The sequence below is a fragment of the Sphaerodactylus townsendi genome, linkage group LG01, assembly GCF_021028975.2.
Source record: "Sphaerodactylus townsendi isolate TG3544 linkage group LG01, MPM_Stown_v2.3, whole genome shotgun sequence".
Classification (NCBI taxonomy): domain Eukaryota; kingdom Metazoa; phylum Chordata; class Lepidosauria; order Squamata; family Sphaerodactylidae; genus Sphaerodactylus; species Sphaerodactylus townsendi.
The window spans coordinates 45,090,875-45,107,846 of NC_059425.1; the positions used below are offsets into that span (position 1 = coordinate 45,090,875).

The 16,972-nt window shown below is 41.3% G+C and overlaps 1 protein-coding gene across 10 annotated transcripts in view; it reads right to left on the reverse strand.

Annotated features, from left to right (window-relative positions):
- Positions 1 to 16,972, reverse strand: part of SLC8A1 (solute carrier family 8 member A1) — a 349,316-nt gene that overhangs the window by 277,312 nt on the left and 55,032 nt on the right. For all 10 annotated transcript variants that reach the window (XM_048482014.1, XM_048482080.1, XM_048482056.1 and 7 more), the window contains exon 2: positions 4,558 to 6,388. In XM_048482014.1, the coding sequence (XP_048337971.1) occupies positions 4,558 to 6,350 (1,793 nt within the window). In that variant the 5' untranslated portion in view covers positions 6,351 to 6,388. The remainder of the gene's footprint in view (positions 1 to 4,557; positions 6,389 to 16,972) is intronic.

Consider the following 16,972-nt stretch of genomic DNA (forward strand, 5'->3'; position numbering starts at 1 on the left):
CCCTAAGAGCCCACCACTCTTAACCACACTACACCATGCTGGCTCCTGCACCAAATACAAGAGTAAGAAATCTGTCCCAGGAGAGATCAATGGTTTTTAGCCATTGAGCCAACGTGGTGTAGTGGTTAAGAGCAGGTGCACTCTGGAGAACTGGGTTTGATTCCCAACTTTGCCACTTGAGCTGTGGAGGCTTATCTAGTGAACCAGATTAGCTTGTGCACTTCAACACATGCTAGCTGGGTGACCTTGGGCTAGTCACAGCTCTTTAGAGCTCTCTCAGCCCCACCCACCTCATAGGGAGTTTGTGGGGGGGGGAGGGAAAGGAGCTTGTAAGCCCCTTTGAGTCTCCTTACAGGAGAGAAAGGGGGGATATAAATCCAAACTCTTCTTTTTCATTGGTGTCAACATGTGCTTGTATAAGAGGATACAAACCAGGAAATGCTGTGCTCGGATCTGCCAAAATACTATATAGTTATTCTATAAGAGTCCAAAATTAGCTGTGCTGGTGTGAGATCATAATGAATGAATTGACCCAGAGAACATACTTCAGACGCATACACTGTATTTCTGGAAATAACGAGTTGTTGTGCAGGCAAAAAATGTCAAATGGTTATATAATAAGGTTTGAAAGCCAAGTATCATCTACGCTGTCTTAAGTCACAGAGTTTAGGAGGATTGTAACCAGAGGCAAACATTTCATATGGACTGGGTAGCCAGCACACACCTCATTTTCAGTGTGGCTACTTTCTCATTTAAAGTACTTTCTAAGCTCAGCCTGAGATTCTGAAATCCATGATTTTAATTATGGGGATAATCTGAATTTTTAAAATTCAACAGTAAATTTTCCATTTGTTTTTGACATCTTATTTTTATATAAATTCTTATACTTTATTTTAAAATTTATCTCACCTTTTCTTTCAGAAAATTAAATTAAATAAGAAGCCTAGGAATGCTGCTTTAGAATTTGGCCAGGAGGGTGTAGCTCGGTACCCCTGAGTCACACCCCCAAGCGTGGGGGGAGGCGTGGGGGGGGGTGCATGGAGAAGGGGTTGTCTCTGGGTGCCATTTTTCCCCAATACACCTCTGCCTATTTCCAATCTGAATCAAGTCCCTGTACTGCTGCCATTTACAAAGAAAAATATTTGTGAGATCTGTACACTGAACTCCCAACATCTCATTTGATTGATCCATTGATCCATGTGACTCAGGGGTAACGAGCCCCACCCTCCTGGCCTGTATGGAGGTCGGGGGTGGCTCAGGGTGGGACTGCCCACTGCCAAGCCCCGCCCCCACCCTCCATGCAGGCCAGCAGGGCATGAGGAGGCCAAAAGCCAGCCTGCAGGGAGGCGGGGAGTGGGTGGGACTTTGCAGTGGCGGGGAGCCCAGGTGGGCCCTGCAGCATCCCACTGCCAAGCCTCGCCCCCTGCCTTCCTGCAGGCCAGCTCGGTGGTGTTTGGTCATGTGGGAGTCCATAACATCTGTGGGAGTCCATAATGGCCAGTGACTCCCCCACGTGACCAAAAGGCATGCGCCCTATTGGCCATACGCCTCTGGAAATAGGGGACAGTAGGTTAACCCTTTCTCCTCTTTCGCCATTTTCTTGACTTGAAACAGTTAGGAAACTGAGGCAAAATGTGGCCAATAAGATGAGATGATCCATTAGTGACTTATATTTGGGAAAATGTATAATTAAAATAAAACTTCTATAGGTTCAGTTGGACAGCTGTTAAGGCCTGAGATCTAGGACTTACTGGTGAAAGGTGCCCCTGTCATACTCCTCAGTTGCATTTTGCTCATACTTCATTTCATACAACTGCGAAGATCAAATTATAAAATATTCACCAAATACCTGTGATGTATTGTCAAAGGCTTTCATGGCTGGAATCAACTGGTTGTTCATGGCCACATAGCTCAGAAAACCCACAACCGCCAACCAAATGCCTGTGACTTTATTATCAATGAATACATTTTACAGCTTAATTTTTCCAAGTATTGTTTCTCTTTTTTTGTTGGAGTAACAATATTTTTAAAATATCTTAAAATTCTTTACTACAAAAGTCCTCATTCATCCTTCTTCCACAGGCTTATCCTGCTTTAATTCTTAAGAAAATAGAGAGGTAAACTATATTAATTACACTGTTACCCTTTCAGTCGCAAGTTCTAAGTGCATATACATCATAGCACATATAATCTATACAGTAGAAGCACAAGACTGCGCTCACATCCATCTCCCTGGATCTGCTTTTTATCAATATGATGTACACAGTGCCTTGGATCCAGCCAGACATTACTGCAAGCAGAGGGATTTCTGAGCACAGATTGCCTGTTCATTACAGCACCAAAACCCTCTCCGGTGCAGCAGTTCAGGAGTCATTTTAGGATGTAGAAGGAAAGTTGCACTCGTTGGGCAGACATCCTCCTGCTGGCACATATGCATGACTGGACTCAAGCCAATATTTAAATGGGGCCTATACATTATATAGGCTAGCGCGATACACATTGAGTTCTCACCATTTAAATGTTATGGTAAACATATGGAACTCAGGGGCAAGACAGGTTGAAATGTCATTTAGATGATACTCAAAATCTCAACAAATTTAAAGGGTATATGTGACTGTGGTTTCAGCTAGCCTTACTCCAAATATTGTAAGACATGCTGGAGAAAGTGTAGGAGAAACTGCTCTTTGCTACATCATTGGTGGTCTTGTCTAAAGGTGCAAAGGTTAGTTACACTGAAAAAGAACAACTTACAAAATTCCCCAAGTGCAGTTTACTTGGGTTATACAGGGCCCTGATATTTTCCAAATATTTGCATGAAATTAATAGCATTGCTGCTTTTGGTTGCAAAAATGCTCACTGATAAATTTTGGAAACCAAACTTGTACTTACTAGAAACACTTGATATGAAATAGGAAATTTTAAGAATTAACAAAATAACTGCACAAATCAACCCACACAATTCCTCTTTCATCAATAATTATATAGAAAGTCCCTTTTAGCTTTTGTTCATTCAAATCAGAGATATGGCATATATCTTGAAAAATGTGCTTATCTTTTGAAAGAATATACATTGAAATTTATTTGAATAATGTCAGTCTACACTGTAACATCCTGTATTATAACTAATGGATGCAAGTATCATTTGTCAAGCTATACATAACTATATTGTAAAGTTTAAAATAAAAAGTTTTTATAAAAACTTACTGCAGCAACACTGCAGCTTTTTCAAAGCAAGTAGTTACAGCTGACAGGTGCCAGTGGGGAAAACTGGCATCAACATTGTTGAGCCAAAGAGAAAAGCTCATAATGAAAACTAAATTTGTTCAATTATTAAAAATCCATTTGCAGTGGAAAATACTGAAATATCAAACAACACCTCCTCTCTTCCTCCCCCCCCCCTACACACTCTTCGCTCATTTGTAACAGGTTGGTACTCTCCCCTTTTAAAAAAAGACTTTGTATCTTTCAGTGTTATCACTATTTCAGTTCCATTGTGTTTTTTATTATACCTTCAGGCAATGGACAACAACGGAGAACAACGTCACAACGTGAATATGTAATATCACAAAATGGAAATAGTATTCTATCTCTCTGCCACTTTCCACAGATTCCTTTCAATAGGGACTGCTCTTGCTTGGGAATTCTATGCTACCACAGTTACGCAAATGATTGTCCACAAGGTTTTGCTCTTTGGACATTTTAATTTTATGAAGAGCTTATGAAAAGCTTGTTACTGAAAATATGCTGTCCTTCTCTCGCACAGGGAAGACTAGGGTGGAAATTATGTATGTGCATGTATATACTGAACTTTTAAACTTAACAATTCTGTTTTCTTCACAATATGAGAAACAAAGGCAGTAGTAAGACTTTTGTGTGTATGCGCGCACGTCTGTCCCAGTTGCCAGGGAAAAGCTTATTGTCAGTGTTTCCTTTCTAACCACTTCCCATTTGTAAACTGCTAAACCTAGCTGCCTTGCCTAATTAGACTTTCCCCCACGTGGTAACATTAACTTGAAAGTATAGAGTATAAATATTTCATGATGTCACAAAGGGTAATGACAAGTTCTTCTTTTAACAGCATTTATTAGTCACAGGCTGCCTTTTGCAAGGTGAACAGCAGGACCATCTCAATTGAGCTCTGAAAATGAGGTTTGCCTTCCTTCATGATGCATTCAGACTTATACTGTGGTTAGAAATGGATACCACAGAATTAATTCTGCACTAACCTGAGCCCACTGCCACTGGAATATCTGAAAGGAGGATAAACACAAATATGCCCATGTGGACTTTCAAACATTCGCATCTCCAGACTACACTCCTCTGAAAGCATTCTCTCTTTCTCATGCACGCATTTTCATGCCTCTTGAAACCTGATGTGTTTCTCACAGTCAGAACCCTGGCACCCAAAAACATATGGCTTCTCCTATGTTTGTGGATTATGGTCAAGATTATTCAGTATTTGATAACAACATGAGAAACAAGGGCTTTAAATGTAATTTTTAAACCAGATATTCAAAAAACGTTTTCATGCTGCCACAAAGGTTAAGTAGTACTTACACAATCTCGTCATTCTGAAATTCGAGCTCCCCACAAGTATCTTCAAAGTCCTCTCCACCTCCTTTGGCTGTGCCTTCAATTGTTTTGTAGGGCACAATAACATTTCCTCGAGCTCCAGATGTTCGTAGAACTTTCACTTCCATGGTGCCCACACTCTCACTCACATGAGTGACTGGTTCCTCAAAAGTAAAAATGCCAGCATGGTCATCATCAAATATAGTGACAGTGGCAGTAGCAGGTGACCCCAGGCAAGCCACATTTGTGACATGATTCACCTCCAGAACACTGTCTTCCAGCTCTTCAGAGGAGACCCTCACATTGCTGAGGTGAACAAGGAAGTTCTCATCCTCCTCAAAGATATCATCATCGATTATGCCAACCCGTATTTCTTTCTGCGTTTCCCCTGGCTTAAATACCACAGTCCCTTCAGTGAACTCATAATCAGAACCTGCATTGGCTGTGCCATCTTCTGTTCTGAAGTCAGCAGAGATGGTTTTGGTCAAATCACCCCCTCGGCGGACAATAGTTAGGGCCACTGTGCCACAGTTCTCAAGGCACTGGTAGCTGCACTGCTCAAAATAGACCTTACTGACAGGGTCATTGTCTGCCACTTCACAGTTGACCTCATGCATACTGACGGCTTTCCTTGCTTGATCAGCAGCATGTCTCTTCAATATATTTCCAGCTCCAGTCATTAAACGAGTAGCCTGAATACGGTAAAAGGCTCGGCTCTTTTGTTGTTGGCTGAGAACCTGATAGTTAGCTAGTTCTATCAGCTGTTCAACTTCTTTGTCTGGATGCTTTTGTTTCAACTCTTTAAGGATCCTGGCCATTTCTCTTCTTGCTTCTTCATCATCTTGATCCTTTTCATCCATCTCTAGGACCAGGGTGCCATCCAGGAAGCTGTCAACATGGGAATTAACTACCTTCCCATCCATTTCAATATCAGCTTTGGAGGCCGGTCTGTCACCCTCATGTTCAATTATCATGCCCCTCTGCTTGCCAGCTCTATACTTCTTGTAGACGTATTTGTAAAACAGAAGCCTTCTGTCAGCAATCCAGGCAAACACGACACAGACGGGGAAGAAGAAAAAGGTGAGCAAGCCTTCCCAGACCTCTACAATCCCCGGAGATATGACTGACAAAATTAGGTAAAGCCAAGTGTAGGCAAAAATGCTCCAAGCCGCTGTGACAAAAAACACACGGAGATGCTTTATCTTCCTGATCTCCCCATCAGGAACGACATAGACACATAGTGCTATGATAACAAACATGTTAAAGGCAGCACTTCCGACAATAGTGCTTGGCCCAAGGTCTCCTGCAGTGAAGTTATGGCCACACACTTCAATGACAGAAAGGAGGATCTCAGGTGCTGAAGAGCCCAGAGCCATCAGTGTTAAGTTGGAAACAGTCTCATTCCAAACTCTGACCGTAGTCTTGGTAGTCTCACCATTGGGTTTCTTGATTGTGATCTCTCTTTCTTGGGATGTAATAACTTCTATTGATGACATGAAGCGGTCAGCTATGATAGATACTCCCAGAAACATGTAGACCATAGCCACAAAGTATACAGTAGCTCTTGCTATTTTATCACCAAATGAAGGATCGTGAGGTAGCCAGATTGGCAAAATTACCCCTTTCTTGCAAATGTAGGAACCAGTGCAATTTGGTTTACTGTCTTGTTCCTCATTTGGATTTTCCGCATGCACTTGGTCCACGTGCAATAGTAAAAGCACAACACTTAAAAGGTGAAGACCACCAAGAAAGGCAGTTGGATTCTTTAATCCCACCATGATTGCTTCGTCTGACCAATGACAAAATGTTTTCCAACCTGCAGAACACAAAATAGTAAAAATGCGTTATTCGGATTCATCTAAAGACAGGCATAAAGTATTCTCTTTCTGTGTGGCACACACTTACAAAATCTTCTATGAACAAGATATTCATGTCAACTATTGGATACAGTGACATTCAGACATTATTAGCTGTGATCAGCTAATAATGTCCAGTTCAGCTTTTATTACAATGAAAATGAAAGAAATAAAGGACAGAAGCCAATCTTTACAACCAATTAAGCATTTCTGAATTAGCATCAATTTCCAACAACACAAGTAGATCTTGGCCTGCAGAAGACACACTTTCCCCCTTTTTCCCTAATATTTTCTATAATAAAAACCTGTAGAGGTTTTCTGAATAGCAAATAATTACTATCAACACAAAAGTTCAGTAAAGCTTTTAGGTACCAGACAACTGATCAAGGATAATATACTTAGAAGCAAAGGATATCTAAAGGCACAGAGATTGGATGGAAGATGTGGCTGCTGAATGGAAGTTGACTAATGAAAGATCTGACACCATCTTTCAGCTTTAACAGAACACAAGATTGGGTAGGAATCAACTTACATGGGATCTTAAATTTAGTTCCAGTCTGTTGGGAAATTAGCTACATCTATGACCTGTAACTACATCTATGGACTGGGTTAGCCATAGGAAACATATCTTATTGATTTCAGCTGAGTGATTAAAGCATGGTATTTCTGCTTTCAGAATGCAGCCATGATGAGAAAACAGGCACTGGATTTCTACACTTCTTTTCCTGAGCTTGGTGGCCATTGATGTTCATGGCATACAAGATACACCATAAAAGGAAGACTTGTTCAGCAAAGGGAGACTGTTCATTTCCTTCCCTCTGCTACAGGAGGAGGTGTTAACAGATGCTATCTCTGGTTCCCATTAATCATGCAAACAGCTTGCAGAAAAGGTAGTTTTAGAAGACAGGTTTTGCTGAGGGGCTCAAAACAGCAAAGGAGAAGAGCAGACAGCAGTTCTAGCACCTTGCTGTCTGTCTACAGAGTGACTTTTTATCCACAGCAGAAACTACTACAGCAGTTTAACAAAAATGTCAAGAGGATCATACTATTTTTTCTGTGGACTTTTTGATGGAGGATAAAATGAGTTTTGGGGAAAGTTCTACTACAGTTTCTTTCTCTTGGGTGGTTAAGTGTGTCTACTATTTCATTTTCTATTGCAATGTACTGTTGCCTTTATAAGCCAACCTGGATCTAAGGAAAAAAAGATGGACTATAAATATAGCAAACATAAATAAATGCTGACTGTGGCTGAGGGTCACAACAAATTAAATCCTTTACAGTCTGTGATTGGATCTGCCAGTATCAGTTATGCAGGAACCTGATTTGAATGGGGCCATGTAGGGGGAAGTATGTTTAACCCATTTCTCCTGTCTGGTGCTGCCAATTCTCTCTCTCACATGAAGAGGGAAATGATGTGGTCCAAGACAAATCAAACCCTATATGGCTTCTATTCGCATTTCAAGTCACAACCTTCAGCACTCATGAATCTCACACCACCTCCATATACTTTGACCTCTGCTGAGATTCAGCAAGTTGGTTTGACTGCACACAAGACACTGACCTAGCCTAGCAGTGTTTGTTTGGCTGGATGGGGGACAAACACCAAATTTTCACACAGTATCACAAGCTGCTTTTGAAAGTCCCATTGGTTTCCAAGGTAATTTACATGAGGCAGGTAAAGGGGCTACTAACAGAAACTCAGACAAGTGGAATTAGTTAGTTTATTTATTTACTTTATGCATTATTTATTTATTAGAAAGATTTGTATGCTACTTTTCTGCCCAATCATGCTCATGAAGGCAACCAATTGTTACAACTAAGCACTGTAGAAACATTTCATAAAAAGCAATTAGCACAAAAATCATGAAAAAGCACACTGAACAGTGATTAAAGCCTGGGACAGGAAGGATGGACAATTGAGGGAGCACCGCACAGTCTTCATCTACTGAGGGAAGACAGCAACAGGAGACAGATGAATGTCCCTGGGGAGAGAGTTCAGATGCCAGGATTAAGAAGACCTTCTCTTCAGCTATCACCTGTTTAATTTCAGAAGGCGGATCACCTGAACCAGGGTCTCAGAAGATGTTGGGCAGGTGACTATAAGAGCAGACAATTCTTCAAGTATGCTGGCCCTAAGCTTCATAGGGCTTTACAGGTCAGCAACAGCACCTTGAATTGGGCCTGGAAACAAACTTGGATCCAGTGTACATAGGCTAAGACATGAGGGATATGGAGAACTGTCAACTCTGAAATAGGGAATTCCTGGAGATTTGGGGATGGAGCAGGGATCTCAAAATGCCATAAAGTCCATGCTCCAAAGTAGCTATTTGCTTCAGGGGAACTGATCTCGGTAGTCAGGAGATCAATTGTAATTCTGGGAAATCTCCAGGGTCCAACTTGATGTTGGCAACCCTATGGTCCCCAAGACCCACTGCAGTCAACGTGCTGGCGGAGACATTATGTACCAACTGAAGTTTTTGAACACTTTTCAAGGGCAGCCCCACCCACTTATATTCCACCTTTCTCCTTAATGGGAAACCAAAATAGCTTACATAGTTCTCCTTTTTTCTATTAGACAGCTACTTGGATCCTATCTGAAAAGGTTCCTGAAAAGATCCTGATCTGTAGACTCCGTATACAAATGCTTATAAAGAGCATGTTCAGGAGGGTTTTTTTCCCCAAATTCTCGTTTTTTCCATTCCACACTTCCTTATCAGTCTACCCCAGTCAATTACATTGAGTTTCTTTACAAATACAGAAAGATTTTGTGGAACAAATTTTTTTGAAACTTTGTGAGTATGTGTCTGTGCTGAGTACCACAAAATTGGCATTGCTAATTGATTACATAAATACATACAGTCAAGCCAGAGGAAAAAAATGGAATGTCTCTGGAAACTGAAAGTGATTGAAAACAGATAATTACAATGGAAATTGCTACACAAACTTCATATGCAGCATCCTATGATCAATGATAGATCTGAGAGTCAAGTAAGTGAAATTATGGCAGATGTGTGTAAAAGCTGGGCCATCCCAAACCAATTTCATCTGGTAGGAACCTGACAACATTTTAAAGGACAGTACAAACAGGTGGGAGTGGAGAACCAAATATACCTCCTCCTAGAATTTCTTGCTCGGCTTTTCTCCACTGGGGTTCCAAAACCTTTTCCAGAGGAAAACTAGTTGTGACAGTGTTTTGGGGCAGTAGGGAAAGTATGGATAAGGAGACTGTTTAGTACTCCTGAAACTAGAAAAGTGAGATACAATTTCTTTAACAATTAAATAAATAAAATATTGTGCTTTAAATGCCTTCCAATCCTATACTTAATATTAAGTAGGCATAAACAAAATTAGGTCCTGGTCCACCTACACAAGAGTTTTTCTCTACTACGGCAGTACTCTGTTCACTCTATTATTACTCAAAATCCAGATGATGTTTACTCATTGCTTTCCCATTTTATTTTGTTCTGTTTTCTTCGATTGGTTTGGGACCAATCTTTTTGGTAGTGGATAATTGCAACACAAGCATGACTCTTGTGAAACATTTCTTTCCTCCACTGAGGAGGATGATTTTGCGATTAGGAACTCCAGTACTCTCCCAGTACTCACTATACTTTCATGGCCCTGACTTCTTACCATGTTCTAATCAATCTCTGAACCCCTCTGCTTTTATCCCAGCAGTATTTGTGTGAACCTCCCGCAAGAGTTTCCCACCATTATCTGGCTTTCCTTTATTCTCCCAAAAGCAGGAAATTATCTTTTTTTTTTAAAAAAAGATGAAGATTACACAATACAGCTCAGATTCAATGCAGTTAATGTGTATGTGTGAAGCTGTTTGCCTCGCCCTCATCCAACATTTTTGGTAGGTGACCTTTCTTTTGTCCTGTCTCAAAGACAATGTGCTTGAACTAACAGTGGTTGTTGGATGACATAAAAATAATTCCCCTCAGATATCAGAAGGGTACTAATCTAATTTTGGCCTATTTCCTGTGTACCTTCAAATCTTGGTAGGTAATAAATTTTAAATATGATTAAATAATGTTAAATAACAACATGTGAAAGTGAAGATGTTTTGTACTATTGCTACATACCATGCAGTCTCATGGTTACACATGTATTATGTACTTATGTACCCCAAGTCACAACTTACAGTAACCCCAGTAAGGGGCTTTCAAGACAAGCGAGAAGCAAACTTGATTTGCCATTGCCAAGCTTTCCCCCTCCAAGTACTAACCGCGAGCTTCCAAGATCTGATGAGATCAGGATATAATATTGTGCAGAAGAAATGTATTTTTTAAATGTTTTTAAATGAAGCAAAGCACAGTTTACTTTCAGAGTGATGCATAAAAGCCTAGGAACAGGAGAAGCAACCTGATTGGCTGTGGTGTTCTGCAGTCTGATTGGCCTGATGGCTAATGATGCATAGGAGAAGGAGGTTAACTCTGAAAGAACATTTGAAGAGACTTTTTGGTCTTTAAAGTTCCTGGTGTTAAGAGCTATTATGCCTTAACTGAGTTTTAAAGCAAAACATCTCTGAGGGAAGTAGTTCAGTCAAAGTGTGTGATTGATTCTACTGATCAACCTATGAACTGTGATGAAAGCAATAACATACACAGATTGAGAGAACGGGTGGAGGGGTTTGTAAAGGGTCAAGCGGAAGGCCATATAGATATAAACCAGTAAGGAACATCTTCAAGTGAGGCAAGAATTCCAGTGTACCAGTTGGTCTGGGGCAGGGGTCCCCAAACTACGGCCCGGGGGCCAAATGTGGCCCCCTGAAGGCATTTATCCGGCCCGCCAGGCATGGCGGTGATGGCTCCATTCATGTGCAGTGGGGGCTCGAGGGAGAGGAGGAACCAGCCCCAACGGCTGTTGATTGCAGTTACATGATGGCACCCCCAAATCTCCATGAATTTTCTGACCCAGAGTTGGAAACCTTACATGTGGCAACGCCTGCTCCGCCCTTCCCTCTCAGCTACTCCATGTGTTGCTCTCAGGCTTTCTGTTCCGCCTCACTCCCATTGGCATCAGCCAGGCTGGCAAATCGCTCGCTGGCTGCTAGGGATGAAAGAACCCAGGAAGATACCTGATCCTGGGTTAGATGGAATGTTTCATTGGGAAAGTTCTGCTTTTTTTTTTTACAGGGGAAGGTATTCCACAGCCTCCCCAACAATATTTGGAGCCCACCATGTACTTGACATACTTTGGTCACTGTTCTAAAAATAGACCATGACAGAAAGGCTGAAAGGTGAAATCAAACATTTTACAATCATTTGTGCATAGGAATTTGTTCATAGTTTTTTTTTTAGTCCGGCCCTCCAACAGTCTAAGGGACAGTGAACTGGCCCCCTGTTTAAAAAGTTTGGGGACCCCTGGTCTGGGGTATTAGGTTTTCTTTTGTGTTTCCTCAGTAGAGTGTTTTATGTTTTAGTTAAAGGCTTTCTAACTGTGAGGGCTAAGTGAAAGTACTGAATACATGCACCAACTGTTAGAACGGTGTGTGTGTGAACATTAGCCAGAACATCTTAAATTTAAGGAACTGTACCATTTAAGAAACAACTATATAACATCTAAGCTGAACTGTAACTGAAAACTGAAGCTGAATAAGTATTATTAAGTCTTTGCTGGAAAAATCAAATACTGATTCTCTATGCCAAGCTCTAGTGTACATAATTCTCTTGCCTTATTTGCCTCATCCATTCCTTATCTCCAAGTTATTTCATCTCTCTTTTCCATCTCCTCTCTGTTAATAACCCATCTGCTTCAGTACTTATTTTGTATGCCTTAATTAGGGGTCTGTCTAGAAAGGGTTTAAGGCAATGGACATCCTTCACCTTCTAGTTCAGTTACAGGGCTTTGGGAAAGTGCTTTTGTTATACCAAATGCTAACATATTTCTGAAGCACCTCAGTCCCTGAAGGAAAAAGGCAGGAAAAATCTGACACGCCAGGTCAGTTAGTGGTTTCCTTGCCTGGAGAACCTAAGGAAGGTGTGTGTGTGTGTGTGTGGGGTGGGGGGACATTGCAACTACATACCTCCATACTATAGTCTTGAAGTTACAGTGACTCTCATCAGCACAGGCAGGTTGACCAAGTCCAAGAAGACCAATTTACATGTTAGATGAAGCAGGAATATATATATTTGCTTCTGCATCCACTAAGTTACAAAGACCAGTCCAACAATAACCTAAAACTCCTGGATTTGATTGGGATAACACCATTAAAGCTGGAATGTGTAGCACCCTGAACAGCATTGGCTTTGCCAACCAGCATCACCTCCACGATTCAACTTCAGCTTTTTATCCTTCAGCCATTTGACCATGGCAGGACCAGGACAGAAACATCTACTTTTAAAGACAAAATGAAGTGATTTATAATTGGATTACATCAGCATAGTGATGACACCAATTCCAGAGCTACAGATAATCGAATTTAAAGGTTCCACATATAAATTGCAGAGTGTTGGTGACATCATAGTACCCTGTGAAACTCCTAAAAATAAATCTCAGGAAACAATCTCATCAATCTTTGAACATGGCTGGCTAGAAAACAAAACATGCAAGACTTTTACCCCTGTTCCCAACCTCAATATCTAAGCACCACAACAATAAAAGTGGTTGCTGAAAGATCCAGTGATGTTAACAAGAAAGGTAAGATAGAAATACTGTCCATGAATAACAGATATTTGATTCACATATCTTTTGTCATAGGCTTCAGAAACAGAAGGCCATGATGCAACCTTCTCTGCACACACCCTTTGGGTTCAGCCTTGACTAAAAAGAAAATTGCTAGCAATAGATAGACTTGTCTGATAGCTTTCTAAATTTACGGCCACAGTTTGGAAAAGAATATAATTCCACAATGAACATTTAAGTGTTTAGACAGATAAAAACTTGAGGGTTTTATCACAGTATGGCTTGATCCAGGAAAATACTTCTTTTCTGCACATGATTTGTAGAGACTTCTATTGCTTTTATATTATCTATTCTACGCAATAAAAGCTGTTTGTGTGGGAGAACTAAATTCTCCAACTTAGTAATGCTGCTTCAGGCAGTCAGCTTGACTGAATGTCATTTGATAAGAAGGAAAATGATCCTTGTTGGAATATTATTAGCTAAATGGTTACCTCTTAGCTAAATGGTTACCTCTAAGTGCGGAACAGTCCCAGTTTTCAACTGACTGTATAAAGGAATATCTGAAGAGATGTCTTTGTACTCTAATTCAATAGTAATTGATTTCAGAATTGTGGAGAGTCACATTCGTAATTTCCATCAACCAAAGGAGCAAGAAAACTACTGTGTGCCCTGCACAGGTTTGACAGATTTTATTTCTATATGGAGGTGAAGCCTGGGGAGGGAACCACAGCTGCATATAATGCCATAGAGTACACCTTCCAAAGTCATTATTTTCTCCAGGGACAACTGATCACTTTGAGATCAATTGTAATTCTAGGAGATTTCCACATCCCACTGGTAGGCCTCCACCACTACGCCACAAACACACAATAATAATATACAACTAATAAAAAACCCTTTGAATTACCAAAGTGTCTCAGAGCATGTACAATTGTTGCTCTCTGCTACTGTTGAATGTAAGTTAGTCCCTGTATGTCGGGAGAAAGGAAACAGGCTTGCTAGCCAAAAGTATGACACAAAATGTGTAAACTTTGGAGTTCTCCACTCTGATCAGCTGAATGTTTTAAAAAGTCTTAAAATTTTCCTTTTAAGTTTTACTCTAGTTTTGCAAGAGGAAGTGTGGTTGGAACCTTTCCCTCTGTTAAGTTTTCTTCTTGTAAGGACATTTGCTTTGTGTTCACACAGAACCTCAGTGTCTCCACAACTCTGATGTATGTGCTGTGTTTCAAAAGTAAAACTGTTAGTTTTATCTTGAGCTCATGACAATGATGAAATTATCTCTATTTCTAAAGAAACCACCCACTTTCCGAGCATATGGGGCAGCTGCTCAGATGGTCCATAGGAGGCTCCTGAGCCACTGTTCTGAATCTAGTCTAACTTCATAATATGAGCAATGACAGGGTATTGTGAATATGCACAATAAAATCTGAGCATTTGTGTAGAAATGTGATTTTCCAGAAATCTTAGCTTTCTGTTACTAGATAGTTTATAGTCCTCCTTGTTGGTGAGTCTGAAAAAATGTTGTGTCTGCTGAAAACTCAGAAACAGTCAAATACCTTTAACAAAGTCCGGAGGTCATGCCCAACGACCTCAGCTGCCCTGTCCATGGTATCCCCACTATTCTCATAGGTCCATCGCTGGGTCTCAGATAGGCTCTCTCATGGGTGTCATGACAGTGAGCCAGTGTTAGAGGTAGACTGCCCTTACAGCACGGCAGCCACCAACTAGCCTTTTCCTCTCTGGCCCTCTGGGGCTTGTGTAGCTCCCTTCCCAGGTCCACCCCCGTGATCAGGCCCTTCCTGGACCCCAGCTTTGAAATCCCTGCCCTACCTGCCCTTTTGCATCTAGGGAGGAGGGGCTGACCCTGTTGTGGGACTGGCTTACTGCCAGTTGGCCTGCCAAGGCACAATCCTCCTCAGATACCCCTGGCATGGGCAAGTCAGCATTAGCCTTCAGCCAGCTGAGGACTTCCCCCGCAGCCCTCTTGCTCCTGGCATGCAGGTTGCTCCCGCACAGCCTTATGTGGATGCCACTGACTGGCTCATTCCTCGGGACCCTCCTCTTCTCTGCAGCTGGTCTGGCTTCTGGGTGGTCCCTTGCTGTCATCGGGCCATCCATCTGTACACCTATTTTGCAGCTTGCAAGCACTCCTCTGCTGGGCTAAGTCAAGCCCTGCTGGTGAGTTGTTATGGGGGATGGGGAAGTCCAGAGCTGCAGGCCCCAGACATAAACTTCCAGCGATAAGCTTCTGGTAACTATCTGTTCTCATATTATCTGTTCTCATACATTTAGTGCCCATCTGGCTCAAATGTCTAAACCCCTTGTCTTCTGCCACTAGGGTTGCCAGTCTCCATGTGGTGGCTAGAGATCTCCTGCTATTACAACTGGTCTCCAGGCAATAGAGATCATTCTCCTGGAGGAAATGGCCACTTTTGAAAATGGACTCCATGGCATTATACTCAATTATTATTATTTGAAATCCTGCTTCTTCCTCCCCTCTTCAGACTCCACTTTCAAAATCTCCAGGTAATTCCCAACTGGAAAACACTGGGAAAACACTGCATTAATAAACACCCAGGACTATAATACCAAATATATTAATCGTACTTCTGGCTTCCCATCATTATCAATATCTGACAACCTTTAGATATTAAAGGAGTAATGTAACATTGTGAGTCCTCTCTTAAGATTATTCAGCTAACTAACAGCCCAGTTCAGTTATCCTTGCATTATTATTCTTTGGAAGAAGCAAGGAGGCATTCTGTGAAATCCCTTTGGCAAGAACAGGAAGCAGATGGTTCAAAAGGAATCATTACTCCTTGGGTCACTGAATAAGGTCATAAAGAAGAGTGAAGCCTCATCAGAGTCTGGACTGGCTCCACTGCCTTAAAAGGATTTGGCACAGGTACCCCCAGTGTGTGCAGCAGCAGTGGAGCAGATGACCTGAACTTCAGTTTGCAGCCTTATTTCCATGAGGAATCCTGTGGGAATCCTTTTAAAATCACTTCTCAATAGATAAAAACCACCAACAGGATGGTGTTTTCTGAGCTGTCTTATTGATACTCTGGTTGATGGGATGTACACAAAAAGGTGTTACACCTGAACCAACATAAAAAAGATCTTGGATTATGTGCAGATGTAGCTGGTTTATTCAGCGCTTTTTTTAAAAAAAATCTATGTTTAGAAGTGGGGCCCAGTTGGGTGATAAAAGTCCATCTGTCTGTACATAGCCATCATTTGAAGGGTAGATCCAGATTCCTGACCATCAAGGATCTACTCAATCAGCACTGTACAAGACCAGCTTCTGCTCACAGAGGGTTTTTTTTAAAGTTCAGTCTAAAGGAAAATATGACCACCTGTCACAACTGCAGAGAAGGTATTTCCACAGCAGGTTATCTGCTGAAATTTCACAAATCTATCTACAGTTTATGAACTAGTGGGAAGGGCTGAGAAAATAGGAGAAAGTATAATTTTCATCCCACCTTTCTTGGAAGACATAAGGAGGCACTTTGCTGAAACAATGTTCTACTCCAAGGAAATCGAAACTGTCTTCTGCTTAATGAATTCTGCACCCATTTCCTTGACCACATGACATGACTGTGGAATTTCTAATTGCAGATATATTTTGCAACCCTACAACAGTCTGCTGCTATTGGCCACTGTTGTTATTTTTTGAGCTGTATTAAGCATTTTATCTATATGTGTAGAGGAGCTGCTTCCAAAAACTCAAGCAGCAAATTCTCATGTTAAAAGGCATCTGTACACTCAATTCAAAATCACGAAAGCATAACAATCCACAAACTCGCGGCTAGCTATACCTTGGATCCTAAATGACAATCAAAATAACTTGCAACTGTTTCTATCAAAGTTACTCAGGTATAAGTCCCAGACAAACCCAAATGTAAATCAACCTC